This window comes from Arachis ipaensis, chromosome B04 (assembly GCF_000816755.2).
Source record: "Arachis ipaensis cultivar K30076 chromosome B04, Araip1.1, whole genome shotgun sequence".
Taxonomy (NCBI): domain Eukaryota; kingdom Viridiplantae; phylum Streptophyta; class Magnoliopsida; order Fabales; family Fabaceae; genus Arachis; species Arachis ipaensis.
In genome coordinates this window covers 128704088-128728943 of record NC_029788.2, presented here as the reverse complement: position 1 = coordinate 128728943, position 24856 = coordinate 128704088, and the positions used below count along the sequence as shown (strand labels likewise).

The 24856-nt window shown below is 37.4% G+C and overlaps 5 protein-coding genes across 5 annotated transcripts; 4 read left to right on the top strand and 1 right to left on the bottom strand.

Annotated features, from left to right (window-relative positions):
* LOC107637328 lies at nucleotides 2246-2992 on the top strand. Its single transcript, XM_016340758.1, has 2 exons — nucleotides 2246-2629; nucleotides 2669-2992. The coding sequence occupies exons 1-2, from the start codon at nucleotides 2246-2248 to the stop codon at nucleotides 2990-2992; spliced, it is 708 nt and encodes a 235-aa protein (XP_016196244.1).
* Nucleotides 4530-5492, bottom strand: LOC107637327 (serine/threonine-protein phosphatase 7 long form homolog). The gene is made up of 2 exons (XM_016340757.1): nucleotides 4762-5492; nucleotides 4530-4668 (listed from the first exon to the last, which is right to left on the bottom strand). Exons 1-2 carry the CDS (start codon nucleotides 5490-5492, stop codon nucleotides 4530-4532), a joined length of 870 nt encoding a protein of 289 aa, XP_016196243.1.
* On the top strand, nucleotides 7627-8327 carry LOC107635405 (histone H3.2). The gene has a single exon (XM_016338877.2). It carries the CDS (start codon nucleotides 7691-7693, stop codon nucleotides 8099-8101), a length of 411 nt encoding a protein of 136 aa, XP_016194363.1. The 5' UTR covers nucleotides 7627-7690; the 3' UTR covers nucleotides 8102-8327.
* LOC107637326 lies at nucleotides 9539-17802 on the top strand. The gene is made up of 16 exons (XM_016340756.2): nucleotides 9539-9900; nucleotides 10031-10076; nucleotides 10168-10306; nucleotides 10466-10526; nucleotides 10783-12277; nucleotides 12390-12421; nucleotides 12894-13026; nucleotides 13270-13367; nucleotides 13568-13612; nucleotides 14352-14457; nucleotides 14837-14963; nucleotides 15800-15915; nucleotides 16034-16110; nucleotides 16451-16585; nucleotides 16764-16832; nucleotides 17146-17802. The coding sequence occupies exons 3-16, from the start codon at nucleotides 10200-10202 to the stop codon at nucleotides 17416-17418; spliced, it is 2874 nt and encodes a 957-aa protein (XP_016196242.1). The 5' UTR covers nucleotides 9539-9900; nucleotides 10031-10076; nucleotides 10168-10199; the 3' UTR covers nucleotides 17419-17802.
* LOC107638146 (UDP-glycosyltransferase 83A1-like) lies at nucleotides 18158-20545 on the top strand. The gene is made up of 3 exons (XM_016341315.2): nucleotides 18158-18361; nucleotides 18512-18847; nucleotides 19579-20545. The coding sequence occupies exons 1-3, from the start codon at nucleotides 18229-18231 to the stop codon at nucleotides 20430-20432; spliced, it is 1323 nt and encodes a 440-aa protein (XP_016196801.1). The 5' UTR covers nucleotides 18158-18228; the 3' UTR covers nucleotides 20433-20545.

Genomic DNA, 24856 nt, shown 5'->3' with positions numbered 1-24856 from the left:
TGATACTCGAACCCGTACCTCTTAATTGAGTATGGGGAGATTATGTCATTTGAGCTATTACTCATTGGCACTTTAGTGTCTAGTTTTGATTGTTAGCTCTTTACAAAGTAGATAAATAAACACATTTTATGCAGTATATTTTTAACGGCGGAATAATTTGGATATGGAAAACTTTGTAGTGTATTAGCTAAAAATGGAGATACTGTGTATATTACACACAGGTGGACGTGTCAGATGGAAGCACAACACGCAGGGGGCGTGTTGCCTGAATCACGTGGGGGGCGTGGAACCTAGGTGGCACGGTGTGGTTGAGCCAACAAGGCAGCACGCAGGGGGCGTGCTGACGTGGCAATGGCTGGTTGGCTTGGGAGAGGCAGCACGTAGGGGGCGTGCTGGGTCAGCACACCCCTGCGTGCTGACGTGTCGAAGACTGATTGATCCAAGTATGCAGCACGTGGGGGCCGTGCTGAGTCAGCACGCGGGGGCGTGCTGACACGTGTCAAAGCGTGATTGGCTGAGGCAAACAGCACGTGGGGGCGTGTTAGGTGCACCCCTCTATATAAGGCAGAGCTCGATGGTGTTTTGCATACTGAATAAGATTTGAGTGTGTTTTCAGTGTTCTTTGAGGCTGTTGTTAGTGTAATGGAGGGCACCGCAAACTTGGTGGTGTATCGCAACGGTGAGATAATACATAATACTCATGAGGGATTGAGATTTGTGTCCCAGAATCCGTTTTCGTTTGGGGTTCCATGCACGATGACGTTAATGGAGCTGCAGAATAGCCTCTGTCAAACCATGGAGAACGGTACGTTAATGAGAGTGAGCAGAATCTTGTACCGGAATCCGGTTGTAGTTTTTGGTGGCCTAGTACAGTTTGATACCATGCCAATCACTGATGAAGCGAGTATGCAGAATATGTTTTAAATTCACCGGCAAACTCAGATGCGACACCCACAGATTGAGTTGTACGTTGAGTTTGAAGCTGTAGAGCCAGTAGCGGTTCAAAATGATATAGATATAGATGATGATAGAGCTGCAGTGTACGAAGGAATGAATAGTGACAGCGAAGAGGACTTCGAAGCCACTTATGAAGCTGGCGACGAATATGAGAATGGTGATGTGGGAGTTGAGGCAACAGCAGAGAATGTAGTGGTTCATCCCTCGAGCAGTCAACCGATGGGGATTTCACCTTTTATGCGTGAGTTGGATCTCGACGCCATGCATGCCCCCGAGTTTCTGAAATATGCAAACATTGGTACGTGTTGACTAAGTAATAAGTTTTTGTTAGTTTATACTTTGGATTGATTAATAAACGATGATTTCGGCTTTCTGTAGGCGTTGCTGATCCTGAGGACGGAGAGTTCCGGATTGGAATGGAATACAGTTCTAGAAAGTCATTCGTCGCAGTAATTAGAAGTTTCACTATATCTAGAGGAGTTGACTATGATGTGTATGAGTCTGAGCCACAGACGTTCTATGCAAAATGCAAGATGTACGGGCGTGGATGTGACTGGCTTATCCGAGCCAACTTGATACGAAAAAAGGTTGTTGGGAGATACGCAGATACAACGGTAGGCACACGTGCACGATCGGAACGATTTCACAAGATCATTTCAAGTTGGACTCAGATACAGTTGCTGAGGCTATAAGGCCATTGGTCGAGATGGACCCGTCCATCAAAGTGAAATCTGTAATTGCGGAAGTCTAGTCAAGTGTCAACTATACCATCAGTTACCGAAAGGCTTGGTTGGCAAAGCAGAAGTCCATAGCCAAAGTTTTCGGTGGTTGGGAAGATTCTTACCAAGCCTTGCCATGGTGGCTCTCGGTCATGGTGCAGAAGATGCCTGGTTCAGTTGTCCAAATAGAAACACGACCACTGTACAACGGGAATGAGGAGGCACAAGGTGTAAAAATACTTCATCGTGTATTTTGGAGTTTCAATCCATGCATTAGAGCATTCAGGCATTGCAAGCCCCTGGTTCAGGTTGACGGCACACACCTATACGGAAAATACAAAGGTACACTTCTAGTCGCTGTTGCACAAGATGGGAACCAGAACATTGTGCCCATCGCCTCTGCCTTGGTGGAAGGGGAGACAGCTAATGCGTGGCACTTCTTTCTCAGGAATCTGCGAACGTATGTTGTTAGAAAAGACGGTGTGGGTATGATCTCAGACCGGCATGAGTCAATACGGGCAGCAGTTAATCGTTCCGGTGGTGACTGGCAACCTCCAAGAGCATGATGGATGTTTTGTATAAGACACATTGGCAGTAACTTCTTAAGGGCATTCAAAGTCCCTCACTTGCAGAAGCTTGTTGTCAACATAGGGTATTCAAAAACGGTGGAGGAGTACAATATCAACTATAAGAGGTTGGAAGAGCGAGGCGAGGCATATGCCAGGTGGTGCGATGCCATTGGACTCAGACATTGGGTATTGGCATTCGACGAGGGACATCGATGGGGCCATATGACAACGAACCTTGTCGAGTGCATTAACTCAGTGTTGAAGGGTGCCCGTAATTTACCTGTGTTGGCGCTGGTCCAAGCAACATATTATAGGTTAAATGAACTCTTTACGCAGAAGAGTGCCGAGACTCACGAACGCAAGCGTGCTGGATTTACGTACTCTGTATTTGCGCAACAGTGGATAGAAATAAATATGTAACAGGCTGGGAATATAGTTGTCCACCGCTTTGATAGACGAAATGATGTGTTTGAGGTGCACGAAATGACTACTGAAAAGGTGTTAGTTGTTGATCTTGCACGACGGACGTGTGACTGTGGGTACTTTCAGGTTGAACGAATACCATGTCGCCATGTTATTGCTTGTTGTGCTAACCAGCGTCTCGATTGGCAGTTGTATGTGCATGATGTGTACAAGATGGCGGAGGTTTGTAAGGTATATAGATTTGAGTTCACACCATTAGGAGATCCCGAGACATGGCCTGCTTATGAGGGACCCACATTGGTCGCTAATCCCACCCTGAGGTGAACGTCTAAAGGCAGACCCAAACTGACCCGATACTTGAATGAAATGGACTCACGTGACATGCGTGGTCCTCGGATATGCCGTCTCTGTGGTGCTCAGGGTCATAGTCGGAGTAGGAGTCCGCAGCGTGCTGGACCGAGCGGTGCTAGTTCGTAGTTTAATATGGTCATGTTTGTACCTTTTAATTTGCATTTTGTCAGTTGATGCTTTTGAAATTAGACGTGTTTGTATTTTTCAATTGAAGTCCATCTATTGATATTTTAATGTCTGCTTAATATTGTCATTAATTGATTTCCTTAAGTAAATATACAAAAAAGAACTACGGGTTACATAAGTTAACAAACCAAACATTAAACACGATTTACATTACCTTAATTCTGAAAATAAAATCTAGATAACCTAAACCAAAGCACACTTCTTTCCAACTAAGTAGTTCAGTCCCTTACCTATAATGCCTTGACCGAACCGCGATGGAGTATACCTATCAGGTGGATTTCGCTCCGTCCGTAGGTCATATGGGTGACCTCGAACTGAATCATCCACCCCCGGAGCTCCCGAACCACCTGCCTCTGTAGGAGCGGCCGACCCACCTGCATCTGTCGAAGCGGCCGACCCGCCTGCCTCTACTGGAGTGGATGGACCGGAGTTGAGCGTGTCAACAACTGCGTATGCCCGCTGACGCTGGATAAAATCACTATCACATGACGCACTCCCTGACGTGTGGTCGGAAGTACGACCCCGCAAATCATGGGCCATATCTACTGATGCCCTATGTGGATCAGCCGACACCGACAGTGAAGGGATACCACAAACCAGCATTGGTCCAATGCTGTAGTTGCTGATCTCCATGTCCGTCGCTGGAGAAGTCAAACCAATCATAAACGGAAGGAATGGTAAGTATGGGATCATGATGCTGGCCGGACTGACCCTGGTCACTATGCTGAGAATGGTGGCCCTGAGAGTGGTGGCTGTGCTGAGAGTGCTGAGAGTGGTGGCTGCCCTGAGTGTGTTGGCTACCATGACTGTAGGCCGGTGGCTGTGGTATATAATAAGGAATCGGCTCAAACACTGCATGCTGAAGTGGTTGTGGGGCAGGTGGCTGTGGGGCAGGCGACTGTGGATGATGAGAAACGTACCCCGTCAATCTCAACAGATGTCCGTAGGAGCGTATGTACCAATCCCGGTACTCCACCGTCGGTAAAAAATCCCAGGTCGGAAGGGGGTGCTGATCCCGCAATCGACTGTGTCGCCTGTTGGCCCACTCCGCTATCCATGGCCCATGCAAAATTGTCCAGTCATGAAGCTGCACTCCGCGTACAACGATGCAATGCTGGTCAAGTGGAATATTCCTTGCTGCCCGCGGAGGAGGTTGTGCATATCCAAACTGACGCATCACTCGGTCCGCAGGGTGCCACTCGACACACTCGAACGACAACAATGGAGCAACGATGTCACACACCTCAAGATGGGATGCAACTCGTCGGGAACGATCAATCCGTGGTACGACCGCCATTCAAACTGCCACAGTATTATTGGTATATTAGAACCCTAACAATAATGGTTGGAAAAATGGATCAGAAAAACCATAACTATTTACCTCTTGTATGTAGTCTATATCATGACTGAATGTCTCTACGGTCTTCGATAACCACGCTGTGGTCCGTTCCGAATGACTCCACCTGACACGTTATTAATTGAAAAAATTTAAATAACTCACCATAAGTCAAACATGCATCGTGAATATAACACATGACTAAAATAAGACATATTACCTCCTGGCAACTGGTATCTCGGCCGGTGGAAGGGTTTGTCTCGGTACGGGAGCAAGACACGGCATTCGCTTCCATGCCCAAATAAACAACAGATTCAGAGGGCCATTCATCTCCTTTGTATCATATCGTGATGCACGACATAGTGTTCTGTAAAGATGCGCGAGACATGCTGACCCCCAACTATAAGTATGGATCTGCTCGAAATCGCGAAGCAATAGTAGATATTTCGCATGGGCATATGTGGTCGATTTGTCCGTGAATAGGGTTGACCCTAACAAACAGAAGATCTGACATCTGACGTATCTCCTGATGGACTCCTCAGTGTCCAACGACTCTGCGTCTCTGATACGTCGAACCCAACCCAGCTTTATATAGGACTTCGAAGAATGATTGACTGATGGCTCACGACCGAATATCGCTATGCTATGACTTTGAAGGAAGTCGCTACTACTATCTGTCCATCCACTGACAGGCTCTCCATCAATGGGTAGGCCGAATATATGAACGACATACTCTAATGTCACTGTAACCTCACCGACCGGCAATACAAAGCTGTAGGTTTCTGGCCTCCACCTTTCAATCAGAGCAGCTAACATGTGGTGAAATCCTCTTATGACTCCAATTCTAGAGACGTGATAGAATCCCGTGGCGCGTAAGTAGTTCTCCACCATCGGATTCCACAACTGTGGCGGATCCAGTTTACGCACCAACAAATTCTTGTTAGGCTGCATCAACAAAGATATATGTTACATTAATTAAATAATAATCCTTATAAATATTTTAATAAATATTCACATATTTATTTTAATATCTTATTTATTAAAATAAATAACATAGCTTATTTATTTATTTTTTAAAATTTACCAACTTGTATAAATAAGATGATGCAAATAGTTGATAATATGTTTCTCGGGCGTCATATAATTTCGTACCATTTTTTCTTAATCCCTTAAACTAAGAATTTTTTTTTACCGTAAAAATTTTTATCTCACTACTATTAACTACTACTCACTACTATTCACTACACTCTTTTCACTCTAAACCTATACACCGAGACAGCCCACACTTCTTTCTTTCTCTCTAATTTCTTTGCTTCACCACCTATTTGATTAACAATGGCAGAAGAAGAAGAATGCATATATATAGAAGAAGGAGAGAGCTCGTTGGTTCTCGAAGGGGAGCTGTCCCCTGCATGCAGGCAGCCTGCAACACGCTCCTCGCGTGGTGCAGCAGCAGCATTGGAATTCCGCGAACCTCTGCTGCGCTTCACGGGTCTCCAGACTCCAGGCACCACACCCCCAGTGGTGAGTCAGCACCCCCCTGGCGTGTTGAAGGAGTGCCGCCACGTCGCAGACCGTGAGTTTCATACTTCGGCAATACCTATCTTTAGCCAATATCCAGCCAATACACCACCCCTGCATCCATAAGAAAAATAATTTTTGATTTTTAACACATGAAATAATTAAATATTTAATCAATTTCTTAAATACGAGTATAATTAATTTTATTATGTGATGATATATTAAAAAATAACTTATTCTCTAACTTTTAAAAAATACAGAAATAATTGTCTTTGTTTATTTAGGGGTTAGGAGCTTGTTTGGGTGTAAAAGATCTTTTTTCGAGTTAACTTTTTTTAAAAGATCTTATGAAAAAGTAAAAGTAATTTTATGAGCTTGTTTTGGGTGAGCTAAGAAAAGATCTTTTTTTGAGTTATCTTTTTTTAAAAGATCTCATAAAAAAGTAAAAGTAATTTTATGTTTGGATATCTCATGCAAAAGATCTTTTTATTTATCAATTATATTTGGGTATAACAATATAAAAATATTTTTTATTTATTTATTACATGAAAAATATCCTTTTTTTAAGGAAAAATGATCTTTTAAAAAAAATGTAAATTACAGCTTTTCAAAATTTTGTTTTTAATTTTTCTAATGCTTTTACTTTTACTACTAAAAATTTACCAAACACGCTAAAAAAAAAGATCTTTATTTTTATTGAAAAAATATATTTTTTTATCAAAATAATGGCGCACAAACAAGCACTATGTTTGGGTATCTCATGCATAAAAAGTTCTTTTTATCTATCAACTATGTTTGGATATAATAATATAAAAATATTTTTTTGTTTATTTATTACATGAAAAACATCTTTTTTTAAGAGAAAAAGATCTTTTAAACAAAGATGTTTTTTTTTTATTTTTCTAGTGCTTTTACTTTTACTACTAGAAATTTGCCAAACACGGTAAAAACAAATTTCATTGAAAAAAGATATTTTTTTATCAAAATAATGACGTCCAAACAAGCACTAAGTATGATTTTGATCTCTAAAATATAAGCCGAAATTTTTTTCGTTCCTAACCTACAAAATCCTCCTTAAAGACTTAGTTTTAAAATCGTCCTTACTTTGTGACCAAAATCGTACAGAATGGCGGCGAAAGCGGAGGCAGAGATAGATTGTGCACAACTTCTTCTTCTTTCCTTTCTCGTTTTTTCTTCTCTATTTTTAAAAAAAAATTAAAAACAAATTTTTTTTTTATCTATATGTTAAGAACCAAAATCCTACTTTTTCTTTATTTATTTATATGGATTATGTGCGAAATATAGTAATTAGCATTTGCCAAGGACAAAGAGCTTAATGAGACAACTCTATTGGTTACAATCTCACTGCCACGGATCGCGATCCCATTCTCCAACTTTAAAAGCCTCACAACCGTCGATAAGCCCTCTTCTCTCCATCAACGGCTACAATCTCCTCAAATCATTCTCCCCATTACCATTTTCATTTCCCGCCTTTCACCACCCCCAAAATCTGCAGCTATATAACAATTCCCCAATTTCCCATCATTCACACCACCTCTCAAATTTTCCTCACACTTTCTCGAGAAAATCAAATCTCTTATTTTCTCTTCCGTTACTTTCTAATCGACATGGCACGTACCAAGCAGACAGCTCGCAAATCCACCGGCGGTAAGGCTCCAAGGAAGCAGCTGGCAACTAAGGCCGCCAGAAAGTCAGCTCCGGCGACCGGAGGAGTTAAGAAGCCTCATCGTTTCCGTCCAGGAACGGTGGCTCTGAGAGAAATCAGGAAGTACCAGAAGAGCACTGAACTTTTGATTCGTAAGCTTCCGTTCCAGCGTCTTGTTCGTGAAATCGCCCAGGATTTCAAGACTGATCTCCGATTCCAGAGCAGCGCCGTCGCCGCTCTACAGGAAGCTGCTGAGGCTTACCTCGTCGGTCTTTTCGAGGATACTAACCTTTGCGCCATTCATGCCAAGAGAGTCACCATTATGCCGAAGGATATTCAGTTGGCTCGCAGAATCAGAGGCGAGAGGGCTTAAGTTTCGGTCCTGGTAGATTCTAGGGTTTTTAGAATGTTAATGAATCCCAATTCTATGTTCTATTGTAATGAGGGCTCGTCTTTTGCTGAATTAAAATGTTAATGTGTATCTGCTTTGAGCAAATTGTGTGTTAATCTTAGTAGTAGTATTTGATGTCTAGTTTGTATTACTGTTACAACAAAGTATTAGTAGATTTTGAAATTTCAGATCTGACGTTACTACATTACTAAACTTCTACTTGCTTAATTGTCTTTGCATGTAGACTTCACTTGATTTCATTAATGGCTAAGCTTCAGTAGTTTTAGGTTGCTATAACAGTTACTTGATTTTAGCTTTGATTCTTATACACAGTTGATAAATCTGAACTATTTGGGTTTTGTTTGGCTATATCAGCTGTTGATTAACAATTGTCTTATATATCTTGTATTTGTATTAAATTTGATCGGTTATCAATTTCTCGTAGCTGCAATGGTGAGGCGGTCTCTACCTAGAATAAATATTAAACCGTAATTTCCTGCTTTTTTTACACTCAATTCATATCAATTGAAGTATTGAGACTGAAGATTTTTGAAATTGCTGGCTTTTATTATTAAGAGCCTAAGGGTCCATCTTACTGATGCCGCATTATTGTAAGATATTCTTGACATTACAAGCTCTCTTCACTCTCATGGACCTAGAGAGTTTCCATTTTGTGTTGTCTAGTCTTCTGGGTGGGGCGAAAACGCGAAATATGAGTGTTCTTTGTGTGCATTCATTTGCATATTCTGTTGCTTTCGTTTCACTAATTGTGAAATATATATTGTGCACTCTTTCATACAGCCATTGTTAGCCTAATAAAATTAAAAAAAAAAATCTAATTGTGGTAGGAAATTATAGTGAATTTTATGCAGTCACTAGTTCAGTTGTGTACATTAGCAGAGTACCATATATATGACTATAAAGAATGAATGAGCATTATTTGATTGTGGCTGATGAGTGATGAGCTGTTCTTAAGTAGGATACATTGCTTTTTCAATTTCATTGGGCCCGGCTTGATCCGTGGGATGGAGGCATGGAGCTTTCAACAAGTAATTCATGCGTCACGTATCACTTAAAATAGATTAATATACTGTTTAAAATTTCTAAATTGTACCACTAGTCTCAATGTTGTACAAGATACTATTACTATCAATCCACGCAGTTTGCGATAATTAGAATCCAAATAAATTTAAATTAGATTTTCGGTTTAAATTAGGTTAAATAAGAAATTCAATTTAAATTGATTTAGATTTAAATATTTTAAAGATAAATAATAAAAATCTACAATTAATTATTTAAATTTTATGCATGGACATGCAGTGGTATATTATTACATCAACAAAAATTACTAATGTTGAAATTCACTATTAAAAACATAAATCTGATAGTTACGCCGGTAAAAAGAGCAGCGTCTCGTGAAGTTCTCGTAGTCGTAGATTTTTTATTTTTTCTGGCTTTCAACTCCTTTCATTTCGCAAACACCTTTTGCCTTTTGCAAAGCGCAAGTATATATACATTGACTTGAGCTGAACGTGACACTTTTCTTTTCCCATTTTCGTCAAACCAATTTTCTAATTGTTTTCTTTCTTGGTATATTTTCAAAAAATGATAGTTTTCGCCATTCAACACTTTCTGGGCCATGAAAGCCTCCGTCGTTGTCAGCGCCATTGAAATACAGTAGCACCTTCCTCCCGTCCCTCACCTCACAATCACATTTCCACCTCCTCTATTATCATTCCATCATTCATTCTGTTCTTCATTCATTCATTCTCTTGAATCAGGTAAAGATTCTAAAACCTTTTCTTTTTGTTTTTCATTTCCAAGTTGCATGTCCTTCGTTTATGTTTTTCACTTCTAATAGCTTTCTGTATCATCATTGATGATTGCAATTTTATATCACTTATTACGAAGGTTTAGAAGACAAGAAGGAAGAAAGATAGAAAAGAAAGGGAAGAAGGTAAGTGTTTTGTGAGTTCTTGATTTGGTGATGCTATAGTTTGAATTACAACTCACATTCGCTTCTGCGATTGAATGTGATGGTTTTGTAGTACATACAGGAGTGAAGAGAAAAGAAAAAAGAATGGGAGCTGCTTTGTTGCCTCATGCAGCATTTGGGATTCGTCCCTTTGTTATAAACCACCCTTTTATATGTAGAAGAACAACTTCATTTGCAGCAATTAGAAACAGGTTTGCTTAAAGAATTCATCTTTTTTAGTATCCTTCCACATACTAATTTTTGTGGAGCCACCTTATACATTTGTTCTTATTATTAGTATTTTAAAAAAAATAACTTTATCTACAAGTAGTGAATAAATGCCTAAATCTTCTTTGTTTACCTTATTGCAGGAATTGTTTCTTTGCTGAGAAGAGAATCTCCAGACCATTTTCTATTGTTTACTCTGGAGCTGTAAGGACACTCTTGAATATATTGCTTTTGGAATATTATGATCTAGAATTATTTGTCTTACTTCTTGTTTGTCAATATTTCTTTCTTTTTTTTTTTTTGAAATCTTTATAAAGTACATGGTTTTGGATGTTTTCATCATTCTAGAAGTGAGCAAGATTTTATGTCTTCTCTGCTATTCTGTTAAGTAGGTCCCAATAACATGAGTTCTTGCTTCGTGATAGTTGAGAAATAACCTATATTTTACCCTCTATGACAGAAGGATTCAGATGATTCATTCTCTGAGGTGGTTGTTGGTCAAGATGGTCATTTGGGAAGAAGTGAAGCTACGGGGTTAGAAGATGAATTAACGATGACTAAGGAAGCTCTTGTAGTGGCACAAGCGAAACAAGATGCTCTTGAGAAGGAGAGAAATCAATTGCTTGAAAAACTGGCTCAATCTGAGGCCGAAAAGGCGGAGTACATGTCAGAGATTTCTCATGACAATGAGGTAGATATACCAGAAGTTGAGGCCGCCAAGTCTCTTTTCCAAAAAGCTCTAAAGGAGACAGTTGAAGAGAGGTTCGATTTGGAATCTAAGCTGGTCCTTGCCAAACAAGATGCTATTGATCTTGCTGTGCAGGTTGAAAAGTTAGCAGAGATTGCATTCCATCAGGCAACTATTCATATACTACAAGATGCTCAACTCAAAATTTCATCGGCAGAAACCACAGCCGCTGAAGGAGCTCATCTAATTGAAAAGCAAATCATGGATGCAACTGAAAGTACAATATCATCCATTGTGGAAAAGTCAGAATTTGCTATAGGGAGAGCCCTAGCTATAGCAGAAGAAGCGAGTGAACATGCAAAAAAAACCACAGAAACACTAATAGATAATGCCTCTCCATTTGATCAAATTGCTTCTGTCCAGGCCGAAAATATGAAGTTGCAGGGAATAGTAAGTGATTTAGAATCTCAGTTGATTATTGCAAGAAATGAGGTTAATGGACTGAAGTTGGAAGTGGAACAAACCAGACAACAGCAAAAGGCATTTGAACAAAGAGCTATTGATGCAGAGAGGGCTTTGCTTGATTTTAAGGAGTCAACTGGGAAAAATATTTTGAAGCAGGTAGAGGAGATCAAGACATTTATGAAGAAAATGAAGATCGATGTTACAAAAAGAACAAAGGCAGTTTCCAAGACTTTTAAGACTGACTTGAAGAACATAAAGGCTACTGTTGAAGCTGCCAAACAAATGGTGCGTTTGAAAGATTATGCCTACCTAAATAGATTCAAAGCACTTCAGAGATCATTAAAAGCTTCAGAAGACGCTTCAAGGGTATGGAGACATAGAACTGAAATGGCGGAATCATTCTTATTGAGGGAAAGCCGGCAAGATGAAGGGGATGCGGATTCCATCTATGTTGTTAATGGCGGACGGATAGACTTTCTGAAAGCTGATGATTCTCAAAAATGGAAACTGCTAAGTGTCGGTCCTCGTAGAGAGATACCTCAGTGGATGGCAAGAAGAATTCAGGAAATTTCTACCAAGTTTCCACCAAGAAAAATTGGTGTAGCAGAACCATTGACATCAAAATTCAGACCCTTAGAGTTACCTAAAGAAGATGAAGTATGGTCCATTGCACAAGAAAAGCTAAAGCAAGGGGATGCTTTAGATGAACATATTAGAGAAACACTCGAGAAAAAGCGAAATGCATTGGAGACTGCTCTTAAAAGGAAGGCTAAGCAGGGAGACCCTGATGAAACAAAATTAGGTCCGGATGCTATGCTTTTGCTGTGTTAATGCGTTGCTTGAAATTATATGTAACTTTGCTTCTGGATGGTTTATCTTGTTGGCATCTAAAATTTTTTATAACTTAAATGCAGAGTCAGCAACTGGAACAGGACGCGAGATTGTGGTTAGTATACCTACTTACCCAATAAGTTGAGAGATTTGGAGTAAATGTAGGACATTAGGTTATTGCTTTTTGAGTTGCTTAGATCTGGTGATTATAATTTAAGTGTTTTGCTAACTTAAGGTACTTGTTAAGAAATAAAAAAGGGGAAATGTTTAATTGAAAAGATTTTAACCTTTCAATACATCGAATGCATTGCACAATTAAAATCCTCCTCTTTTTTAATAAAAAAAAGGAAGAGTTCTGAGTATTTGATACAATAGTGTGGATGTAGAAATGCTAGAGCATTTAGTGCCTTTGCACGCTGATTTTCATCTAGTACTAATGTAGTATATCATTACATCACATGCATTGTTTAGGATTGTCTTCAAGGGTCCATTAACTCTGATATTGCTATTTGTTGTTATGAGCATTAACTATTGAAACTTTTTACCCTCTATAGTGTCATTGCTTCTGATGAATTTATATTTCTCAGTTTCAAGCTTTTAATTGGGAGAGCTGGAGAAAACCGTGGTATTCTGAATTAGCTTCTAAATCTTCTGATCTATCTCAAGCTGGTATAACAGCAGTGTGGCTACCACCGCCAACACAATCTGTTGCTCCCCAAGGTTTGACTAGCTCACTTATATATATATTTTTCATCATTGTGTACCATTGGAATAATAACCTGTTCTGTCCTTGCATCTTGCCACATTTTTTTTACCCAGTTCTATCATTCCTGTGATCTGTCATTATATTTTCTGTTTTATTTGTCATCTCGTTTACTTTCACTTTAAGATGCCATATGTAATATGTGGTCAATGTCAACCTGTGGCACGGCAAGCATTAATGACGGTTTAACTAACATGCAGGTTATATGCCTTCTGATCTTTACGACTTGAATTCAAGCTATGGTTCTGTGGAAGACCTTAAAAGTTGTATACAGGAAATGCATTCTCAAGATCTGGTGGTATGCTTTTCTGCTAGCTTTGAGAAACTTACAAAGTTTACATTCGATTTACATTTTCTTTTTAAACTTTCTAGTTGCAACATTCTTAAGTAGTGCCCTTAGGGTATTTGTTAGTAAGACCTGTTTTATCTTTCCTATGTTCAAACTTTCAAATGCAAAGTATGGTCGTCAATTTTGAAAGATATTTCATTGGTGAATAGGTCTTGGGAGATGTTGTACTTAATCATCGATGTGCACAGAAACAGGTAAGTTATTTACTGCTTAGTCTAAACTTTTTGTATATATTTAGTGCAAAAGGTTATAAAATTTGTTCTTCGGACATGGGTTATGGGCTAAACTGAAGTCATCATGGTGTTAGATTGAGTATAAGGGTAGTGTCTGGTCTTAATCACAATACTTATTTTCTCCAATTTTATAATAAAAGATTCTGGTATGTTGAGTTGGAGACATGAAAGTAATTCGTTAATCATTCAATTGCGGCTTGTGGTTTTAGTCAATTATCTTTAGTTTCCTATATCTGTTGTAGCCTAATCAATATAAACGGAGCAAGTAGTCTATAGTTTAGTTCTTGTTTCTCTATTCTGCATAAATTAATTAACCTTTAGCACAAGTTAAAGTTTCGTACATTGTTCACACATACTGATCAAATCATTCTTATGTGAGATGTTATAGAGATGTAAAACCATTCTGAGTATCTAATGTTGGTTGTTTATCCAACTCAGCTACATCCTACATGCTAAAACTGGAATTAAGAAATTCTTCTAGTCTTCGCATGTGGTTTATGCTGAAATTTGCTGAAATATGGGCCATGTGTTTCGAAACCTGTGGGTTTGCATACAGTAGCTGTGTTCTGTGATTTGTATGGTCTCTTTTCTTTTTTAGTATTCGAACTCTAGATGGAGAAATCTCTTCATCAATAGGTACACTTCATAATAGAGTGTTGATAAAGGGCTGTCAGAAATTCACAATGTTTACATGTTTCAGAGTCCAAATGGTGTTTGGAACATTTATGACGGCAAGCTTGCATGGGGACCTGAAGCAATTGTATGTGACGATCCCAATTTTGAGGGCCGTGGAAATCCATCAAGTGGTATATCTTTATATATATTATATCCTCTACAGTTTTATCTTGTCTTTTCAGTAAGTTACTTGTGTGAGAAACTGAGGCTGTGGCCTTCCACTACAAATGATACAAAACCTAATTAAATAAGTATGAGGGAGAAAAAAAAAGTATTGAAACCTGTAATTTGTAATTAGTTTGAGTGTTCGCTTTCCGTTGGTCTAAGGTTGGCGTGGTCCTGAAAAGAAGTATGAACTATGGAGTTCCACTTCTCTAATGTGTCATAACTGATACTCCCCCATATGGAAGACAAAAATATAGCACCTTCTCCACAATATGGGAGTGCAAAATGCTTTACCAGGTAATTATTAGGATTTTTATAGACGTTTTTCTGATTCTCTTTATATAGGTGATATATTCCATGCAGCACCAAATATTGATCATTCTCAGGACTTTGTACGGAAAGATATCAAGGAATGGTTAAAATGGCTTCGAAGTGACATAGGTTATGATGGATGGAGGCTTGATTTTGTGAGGTAATTTTTTTCCATTCTAAGTATTTTGGAGGCTTGAGATAATTCTTTACTTACTAATTTCTACTGAATCTCTCTTGCAAGTTGTATCAATTTATATTATGAGTAAAGAATGGAAAAGATAAGGAAGAATTGTCAGTAAAAGTAAATACAACAGATAAATTGGCATAATCTTCTCCATTCCTTTTATGTAGGTAGCTGGAAAATGTTGGTAGTATATTAATTGATGAAAGAAATATTTTTCATTTTGGTTAATGAGGCCACTTTTGAATAAATATTCAACTTAAAAATACTGTAGTCTTTAGTGTCGTATGAACAACTTTTTTTCTTCTTTAAACCTCAATTCAAGTACACTGTTGTCCTTTCAGGTTAGAGTCTGAAACACCATTATTTGGCCCTTGCTTGGTAGCCATTGGATAATGGTAAAACAGAGCCTGCAAGATTTGTTAGCGTAGTATTGCAAGGAAGAAAAAAAAAACACTTCCCTTGTCTTCAAAGTGTTTAACTCTTAGGGAGCTTTCTTACTAAAAAAATGTCACAGTTTTAAGTTGCACTATGAGAAATGGGAGCTAAATAATGATATAATAGAAATTTCGTATCTTTATATCTGATATCTGTGGTGCTTTGAGCAAACGTGATACCAAAATAGATTAGTTCAATATTTTTAAGGGAGCACAAAATCTTGTGTTTCAGCAGTCTCTCTTTGCAATGCTCTACACATTTTTATTTATATGTTTATTCTTTCATCAAATTGAACATTGAAGTTATTCTAGTTCCTTTGTTTTACAATTAAAATATTATAATATAAAATTTGATTTTTCCTTATTATCTGCCTGCAGAGGCTTTTCTGGTACATACGTAAAAGAATATATTGAAGCATCAAACCCTGTTTTTTCCATTGGAGAATATTGGGACGCCATGAATTATGAACATGGAAATTTGTGTTACAACCAAGGTTCGTTACTTACTGCTTTATCCTCCTTATTATTGGTCCTGCAATAACCTGAAATATATCAACCTCTGAGTTATATACTTTTATCTTAAAAGCTATATTTCAAATTTGTAATAAATAGATGCTCATCGACAACGGATAGTTGACTGGGTCAACGCTACAGGAGGCACTTCAGCTGCATTTGATATGACAACAAAGGTACTCTGTTCCACATCAGTTAATGGTAGCTTCTTGGTAATCTTACATCCAGAAGCTTGCTATTATAATGAAAAATCTATATATAAGGAGATATGAGCTACTATTCAGTCGTGGCAAGCTGATTTCATGGGCAAGAAATTTTCCATATTACCCGATTAATATTAGAAAAATAACAAATTTCCTGGATGGCGTATTTATCAGCCGATTAATATGATGATAAAGTCATGTCGGATTTTCCCTCTATAGAAAGAAGTGGAAAACTTCATTAGAAGGAAGGGAACAAAAAGTGAAAGTCTTGTGGCTAGAATTTAACATTATATTGTTGTATTATGATTTTCAGGGGATACTTCATTGTGCTTTGCTTGGTGAATATTGGAGACTGATAGATCCTCAAGGGAAACCTACAGGAGTAATGGGATGGTGGCCTTCTCGTGCTGTTACATTCATAGAGAATCATGACACAGGGTCTACTCAGGTATCTATTCTGTCTTTGAAACACTCTCCCTTCTGAAAAAATCACAATTCACATACTAATGCAAACCATGATTCGAAAGTCTGACCTTTTTCTCAATTTGTGCGCTGTTGCCTTGACATTGTTGCATATACTATCAGAGAATGAGGAAAATGGACATAACATTTCATGTTATTTTCAGGGTCACTGGCCATTTCCACGAGACAAGCTCATGGAGGGATATGCATATATCTTGACTCATCCCGGAACGGTAAGTTCTCAACAGACTAACATCCAATAGACTAATACCTTCTTAATGGATTCAAACCTCGGATAAATTACATTGAGCTCTTCTGAGATTGGGAGATATTATTCGCAATACCTTTATGGCACTTGGTACTTCTTATTTTATAAAATATGACATACTGACCTCCCTTATAAATATGTTATTGATCACCCCAAAATTAAGAATTTGATAACCTCAGAGGAAGTCAATTCTGTTAGAGGACAATCTGTTGTTAGTCTCTTCATCTTTGATGCCCCATATTTATCAATGACTTATATTGTGCTTGAATACTTTGCAGCCCACAATATTTTATGACCATTTCTATGATTTTGGCATCCGTGATGTGCTAACCGAGTTGATTGAGGCTAGGAAGCGGGGTGGAATCCATTGTAGGAGCCCCACAAAGATATTCCATGCTAACAGTGAAGGTTATGTAGCACGGGTTGGTGATTCACTAGTTTTGAAGCTAGGACACTTTGCTTGGAGCCCCTCTAAGGAGAACCTGTTGGAGGGTAGCTGGAAAAAGTTTATTGACAAAAAAACAGATTACCAAGTTTGGTTGAGAGAATGATTTAATACAAATGGATATAATAGATAAACAGAGTAATAGACAATGGATTTCCATAATGATTGATGGAATTGAAAATAGCTTACTGTGAATATAAAGCACAAAGATCATAGGGAGAAGATAATCTTTTGGTTGTAGTATATACACCAACAAACATTGTATTAATCCTGTTAAAAGGGATTCCCTTAGGTAATGCCACTTCTAATTGCTGAATTCTATTTGCATAAATTTTTTCCCCTGTTAATAAGTAATTTGTAAATATGCTTGATGAAATCAGAGACATGCCCCCTCTGTTTCAAGGATGTCCTTCCCCTGATTATCGATAGTTTGATTATGTGTCTACCCTGGTCGTACAATTGTTAACTACATACATATATTAAGAAACCATTTCTAAAATTGTACTATATTACAAACTAAATTGGTTTGGTCCATTTGCGCTTTAGTTAAATATCTTACTCCTTTAAACTTCTCATTTTCTCAATACTCCTTTTTTTGCAACTAGATGCAAAGGAAGTAGTGATTCACTAGACCCAAACATTTTCCAATATTAAATGGTCATCAACATATAATTCGGTCAATAGTTATTAAATGCTTTGAAAGTGAATGAACCCAATAAAATCATCATTTATTTCGTCAATCTTGACTTGTGTGCCGAAATGCAGCATCCTAAGCGGCAGATCAATAGCATTGGTCACTATAAAACTTGGAAATCAAAGCTAACACTATATATAGTACACTTTAATCTCGAGTCCCTCACATAATTCTTTCTCTGAAGAATATTATTTTTCCCAACAAATTAAACAATTCACAAAGATGGGAATCCCTCACTTTCTTTGCATACCATTTCCACTTCTAGGCCATGTGAACCCCCTCATGCAATTTTCTCATGTTCTAGCCAAACATGGCTGCAAGGTCACTTTTCTACACACTGAGTTCAGCCACAAAGGTAATAATGTAACATATGTATAGGCTCAAATATCTTAAAATACCGTAATTAATTTATGTTAGTAATTGTATTATATCATTAGATGAAATGAAATATGAGTTGTAATTTCTCCTCTCTATAACTCAATTCTTCAACTTCAATATTGTTTAGGCTCCAACACCAACGTTGAAGGGTCAAACATTAAGGTTGTGACACTCCCAGATGGTTTGGAAAATGAAGATGATAGGAGTGACATGTTAAGAGTACTTTTGTCCATAAAGAGAACCATGCCTTCGTTGCTTCCAAAGCTAATAGAAGATGTCAATGCCTTAGACTCTGAGAACAAAATCAGTTGCATACTTGTTACCACAAACATGGGTTTTGCCTTGGAACTTGGCCACAGACTAGGGATCAAAGGTGCTCTCTTCGCTACAACTTCAGCTACTTCCTTGGCATGTGGTGTCTTCGTGCAGAGGCTCATTGATGATGGCATTATTGATTCTTCAGGTATGTATATGGTTTCTTCTTTACCATTGATTCTTGATGCCTACACTATTCACAAAAGAGTGTTGTACATATATATTTATTGTTGATTCCGTACATAGGTGGTTTTTCTTTATTGTTGATAGTTAAAAGACGTTAAATGAATTGACTAAATTTTCATATAAGGGTTCTCAATTATTCAGTTATCAACTTCACGTAAAGTTGACTACACCTGAATTTTCACCATTTTACAATCATAACAAAACATTAGTCATCGGTATATAATATGATAGTTGGATAACTATCACATGAAATATATCATTATATTTTTGTTTATTTTTAAAATAAACATAAATACTTCTCTTCATTTTATACATCCAAAAATCACTTTATGGTAGAATTAGTCATATAATATATGTTAAAATACGAAATATATATTAAAAATGTGCAAAGTAACCCATGTAAATACACACTTTGTTACACAACTTTGATCACGTTGAGATTTCAAAGCTTCAATTCCAATCTTCATGCAATGTTTTTTGTACAAAAATTAGATTAGCCGATTTGGCATTGGCCTTGGAAAATTGATTGTGTTTGTAAAATTTTCAATTAATTGAATGCACTGAAACAACAAAATTTGACCAGACATTATTAATTTCACTAATACTAGTACTTAGAAATGGGTGAAATTAAAATGAAAAACTAAACTAGCAGATACAAACTTTGGGAGTTTAATGATTCCGTAATGGTTGCAGGACACCCCACCAGAAAACAAGAAATTGAGCTCTCCCCAGGATTGCCTAAGATAGACACGGCGCAATTCCCATGGCGCGGCGTAAGCAAGCTCTGGTTTACTAATATTATTGAAGAGATGGAAACACTCAAAGTAGCTCAATGGTGGCTTTGCAACACTATTTGTGATCTTGAGCCTGCAGCATTCTCCATTTCACCAAGGTTCCTACCAATTGGTCCATTCATGGAAACTTATGATAATAACAAGGCTTCTTCTTCATTGTGGCAAGAAGACACAACTTGCCTACATTGGTTGGATCAACAACCAACTCGATCCGTCGTGTATGTTTCGTTTGGTAGTTTGGTTGTGTTGGAATCAAATCAATTCAAAGAACTAGCACTCGCGCTTGATCTCCTTAACAAGCCTTTTCTTTGGGTCGTTCGCGCCAACCAGAATAACAGTGATTCATCATATCCTAAAGAATTTCATGGAAGTAAAGGTAAAATTGTGGCTTGGGCACCACAGAAGAGGATCCTAAACCACCCTGCCATAGCTTGTTTTGTCACACATTGTGGTTGGAATTCTATTTTAGAAGGTGTTTGTGGGGGTGTACCATTTCTATGTTGGCCATTTAATAGTGACCAATTTATTAACAAGTTATATATTTGTGATGTGTGGAAGGTTGGATTGGAATTGGAAAAGGATAAGAATGAACTGATTTCAAGGGGTGAGATAAGGAAGAAGGTGGAGCAATTGCTTGGGAATGAAGAAATGAGATTAAGGTCTTTGAAATGGAGGGAAATGACTTTAAAAAATGTAGGACAAGATGGTCAATCAACAAAGAATTTGATTATGTTTGTCAATTGGGCAAAATAATGGGAGAATGATAAATAATGAGTTATATATGTTAATTGTTGTTTGTCCTAAAAATTGGAGCCCTGTGATGAGGGCTAACTATAATAAAATCTTATGATTTGAATGAGTTTTTTTTTTCTTTGTGATAAAATTAGAGTAAAATTTCATTCCGGTCCTTAACTATTTTGCTAACTCTCGTTCTGTCTTTTATCGACTGGAAAATGATATAACGACTCCTAACGATTAATTCTGTCAGACATTTTATCTCCTCCATTAATGTTTTCGTCTAGAGCTAACGAATTTTGCCTACGTATCACGTTAGTTGATGACGTATCAAGAAACTATTTCAAAGAGGCAAAATGTTCTTTGCTATGTCAGCAATACGCTACAATAAAATAGGACAATTAAACTCTTCAAAAAAAAATTTAGGAGACACTGAAACTCCTAACTAATTTAAACATAGACACATAAACCCAAAATGAACCATGAAGTAGGACAAATATCCTTAAATTTTAACAAGTCATTATATTTGCTGCACTGGTTACTGGCCTTGGTTGACGGCAGCCTCAGTTCCTTGCTCCTCCTTCTCTTTCTTTTTCTTTGCAAAGTCCTAATATGAGCGCAGTAAAAACTACATCATCAAGTTTAATAACTTTCAATCATTTTTTTCTTGATCTCCAATACAAATTTCATGTCCCCATTATAACAATATCCATCTATTAGTGTTGTGAACGTGATCTTGTTAGATTTTAAACCTCTCTTCTCATTCATCTCATTCACAAGTTTTCTAACTTCTTTCAAATTGCAGATCTTGCAAAGGTCATTGATCAGCGTATTGTTCGTGATCAAGTCCGGCCTAATGCCTTGATTGATCATTATCTGAAAAATCTTCCAAGCCAAATCAATTTTTTATATTTGTATTGTTTATCAATCAAAATGGTGAAAGTAACATCATTCGAGACCTAGAAAAAGAAAGGAACTAAGGCTACTACCAACCAAAGCCAACAACCAGTGCAGTAGCAGGTACAATGACTTGTTAAAAGTTAGGGATACTTGTCCTACTTCATGGTTCATTATAAGTTTATGTTTAAATTAGTTAGAGATTTAAGTGTCTACTAAAATATCTTTTAGGGTTTTAATTGTCTTGTTTTACTGCAGCATATTAATGTGATATGTAGGCAAAATTCATTAGCTTTGGACAAAAAAGTTAACGGAGGGGATAGAATATCTGATGAAATTAATCGTTAGGGATCGCAATGTCATTTGCTTATCAGCGATCTCAGGATCATTATGTGAGTAAACATAAATCTAATTATCTCCTGCTATAAAATTATTAGAGATTAACTATATATCTGTTGACGTACTAATCACAATAACTTGTGTTGATTACACAAGAGTCCTATACACAGAGATTAGAGGCTGCGAGTCAGTAGTCTCAGCAAGGTGGGGAGGGTGTTACCGATGGATTTGCAACTGCAGCCGTCAATCCTGATGCGGTTTGGTGCGAGACTACCTTAGCGCCGTACAAGAACCGCGTATACGGGATCAGATCGTTCTTCGCCAGCAGCCTCCGCACATTCACGTTGAGGTCGTCGTCAGACTCCACCACCAGTCGAGCTCGAGGAATGCGTTGATCTGAGGCTGCAGGTGCAGTAGCTCCAACGCAACCTTGAACAGCAGGCACAGGTGCTTAACAATTATTGAGAGAGGTATCAAGAGATCTTTACCCATGTGACATCTACTGATGAGTTCAGGCTGGAGTTCCGGGAGTCAGTGGAGCGGATGCAAGCTCAGATGGAGATGTACAAGGCCCAGATGTACGCCAATGGCATCGACCTTGCTGGTGGCAGCGGTCCTGCTGATGGCATACGGTCATCACCGCCTTCTGCGCTGCCGACTTAGAGTCACGGGACCAACGACGATGATGACGACTACCTAGATCTGTAGTTATTTATTTTACGTTCTATTGTTTCATTGTACACATTTGATGTAGTTAATTTTTAATATATTTGAATAGTGTATTATTTATTTTAATTAAATAATAGTTTTCATTATTTAAAAATGGATGACTAATTGTGTGAACTGTGTTTGATGGCTGCTGTTGCTACGGGGATGGTCAAAATTGATGCCGCTGCTGTGAAACAAGAATAAAAGGAAGATTGTCGCGTAGTTGAGTCGTGATTGAGGTAGTATTTTTCTCAAAACATATTTTATATCAAGAAATTATTATAAATCGATATTGATGTGAAAAATATATTTTTGTGATTGTGCGAGTCTTATGGATTAATCTGAGCTGTTTAGATGAATGTGATTTGATTAAATGCTCAAATAATGAATGAAGTTGGTTTAACTGTGATTGATTTGATTTGGTTGCTGGTTCCTTGAGTTGGTTAAGTTGATTTATTTGTGGTTATGAGCTGTAACTGATTTATTGATTGTCGAAAATTGTTTGATTGATATACGCTGAGAATTATTAAATGTTTTGACTGATTGAGAGATGTCTGGTTTGGATGGATCTTTTGAAGGGTGAAAAAATTCAAATTTCAAGAGAGATGCTGTCAAAATTTTATAAGAACTTGAGTGAAAATTTAATGATAATAATAATGGAAACAGGTGCTATTTGGAGACATTGTTTTGAAGTCTCATTTGAAAAATTTGGATTCAAGAATTATGTTTTGAAAATTTTCTGGTAAATTTAAAAGCAATTGAATTTGATTGATAAATTCTAATGATGGGCGTGTGTATATATGTATGATGTGTTGTGGCATGACTATGAGGTTTTGATTCTTTGGATTTGTGGAAATTGGTATGTTTGTTACTTATTAGGAATGAGGTTTGTGTTGATTGTTGATTTAATAGTTGGAGTATGAATTGGTATCAGGAATGAGTAGAAAAGTGTGAAATTGGGGTGGTTTAAGTAAAGGATAGTGATGTGATAATTTGGATGGAAATTATGTTGGTTTTAAAACTTGAAATGAGAAAGGGATGTTGTTTTCTAAAGTAAAGTTAAAGTTACAGAATTTTGTGTAAAAAATCATTTTGACCAAATTCGACGGGACATAACTTGGTTCTTAGATCTCAAAAATTTGTGAAACTTGATTTGAATGAAAATTGGGTTTGTCTAGTTTATGACATTCGAAGAGCAGACAAAATAATTTTTGTAGCAAATGTTATGAAGGTTTGAAAATGGGGCTTTAAAATTGAAATTCTGAAATTCTGCAGAATTGGGGACTCGCGCATACGCACAAGACGTGCGTACGTATGATGTGCATCCCGAATTGAAATCGTGCGTACGCACGGGGCATGCATACGCACGACTATGCTGATTTTTCGAAAATATTATTTTTGAACTGTTTAACCTATCCAACCAGTTTGTAAATCCCTGTATCCCGCATATGAACTCTGATAAACTGTTTTAAAACTTTATATACACTAGGGTTGGATTTTAATGAATTTGAATTAAGTTTTCTATTTGAAACTTACTAAAGGGAATTTTGAGAATGTTGTCAGGATGGTGGTTCGTCCTGCCCACAGTGAGTACGGTGGCTTTGTCCCACTCACGGATAGATAAGTTGAGGTTGAGTATTCCCTCTCTTGTTGCGGTTGGCCAAATTTGAGGTTGAGGATTATCTCTCTTGTCACATCGGAGAATTAGATAGAAGGTTGAGGATTTCCTTCGGTTCAATTTCCAACTGTGATAAGGACGGTGGTTTTATCCCACTTATGCCTTGGGGATAATTATCCTTAGGATAAATGTGAAATATAAGGAATTATGAGTTTGAGTTCGATTATGATTATGATTATGATTGTGAATGTGTTTGAAGGATTTACCATGTGTTCATAACATGCAGCGGAAGAAAAGAAAGTAATCCTTAAAGATCTATTTTGTGCTTAAACTTTATTCCAATATGTGCTTAAACTTTATTCCAATAATAAATATATAGTAGATCAGATCTAAATACCTGAGTACGCTAGTAAAAATCCTTTTTTTTCTCCTTCGATGGTACGAAGGCGCTATGCGTATCCACACCGAGACCAATCTCTGCTGTCAACTCCTTGACCAATGGACATCTGATCTAAATTGAGAAACCTCTTGCAACTCTTTGCACGCCATAAAATTCTTCTCTAAGAATTAGGCTCACATACATTTATGTGTATATAGGTAAAGGAATAAAACTCTTCTATTTTATTCTCGTGTCATTTTTTTTCATTCCTCTACTCTTGGCATACATATATATAGTATGAGATTTGTTACTGATTTTGAATTTGATTCTAAATTCAAATTTAAATCATATCTTGTTATTTTAAACTTGAATCTTTCAAATTTATGAATCATATCATAACTCAATTTGAAACAGAATCAGTTAGGATCTCATCCAAATTTAGAATTCAAGTTTAGAAATAGAATAACTAATTATTCTCAAATCTCATTTAATATTCTCAAT

What these genes read in the sequence shown, in the direction of transcription:
- LOC107637327 (XM_016340757.1), bottom strand. Translation starts at nt 5,492, where the DNA reads ATGCAGCCTAACAAGAATTTGTTGGTGCGTAAACTGGATCCGCCACAG. An exon ending in GAGATACCAGTTGCCAGGAG is followed by an intron (nt 4,669 to 4,761) that starts GTAATATGTCTT and finishes ATAACGTGTCAG; the next exon opens with GTGGAGTCATTCGGAACGGA.
- LOC107637328 (XM_016340758.1), top strand. Translation starts at nt 2,246, where the DNA reads ATGTTTTGTATAAGACACATTGGCAGTAACTTCTTAAGGGCATTCAAA. An exon ending in GTGCTGGATTTACGTACTCT is followed by an intron (nt 2,630 to 2,668) that starts GTATTTGCGCAA and finishes AATATGTAACAG; the next exon opens with GCTGGGAATATAGTTGTCCA.
- LOC107638146 (XM_016341315.2), top strand. Translation starts at nt 18,229, where the DNA reads ATGGGAATCCCTCACTTTCTTTGCATACCATTTCCACTTCTAGGCCAT. An exon ending in CACTGAGTTCAGCCACAAAG is followed by an intron (nt 18,362 to 18,511) that starts GTAATAATGTAA and finishes AATATTGTTTAG; the next exon opens with GCTCCAACACCAACGTTGAA. An exon ending in TGGCATTATTGATTCTTCAG is followed by an intron (nt 18,848 to 19,578) that starts GTATGTATATGG and finishes TAATGGTTGCAG; the next exon opens with GACACCCCACCAGAAAACAA.
- LOC107637326 (XM_016340756.2), top strand. Translation starts at nt 10,200, where the DNA reads ATGGGAGCTGCTTTGTTGCCTCATGCAGCATTTGGGATTCGTCCCTTT. An exon ending in TTTGCAGCAATTAGAAACAG is followed by an intron (nt 10,307 to 10,465) that starts GTTTGCTTAAAG and finishes ACCTTATTGCAG; the next exon opens with GAATTGTTTCTTTGCTGAGA. An exon ending in GAACAGGACGCGAGATTGTG is followed by an intron (nt 12,422 to 12,893) that starts GTTAGTATACCT and finishes TATATTTCTCAG; the next exon opens with TTTCAAGCTTTTAATTGGGA.
- LOC107635405 (XM_016338877.2), top strand. Translation starts at nt 7,691, where the DNA reads ATGGCACGTACCAAGCAGACAGCTCGCAAATCCACCGGCGGTAAGGCT.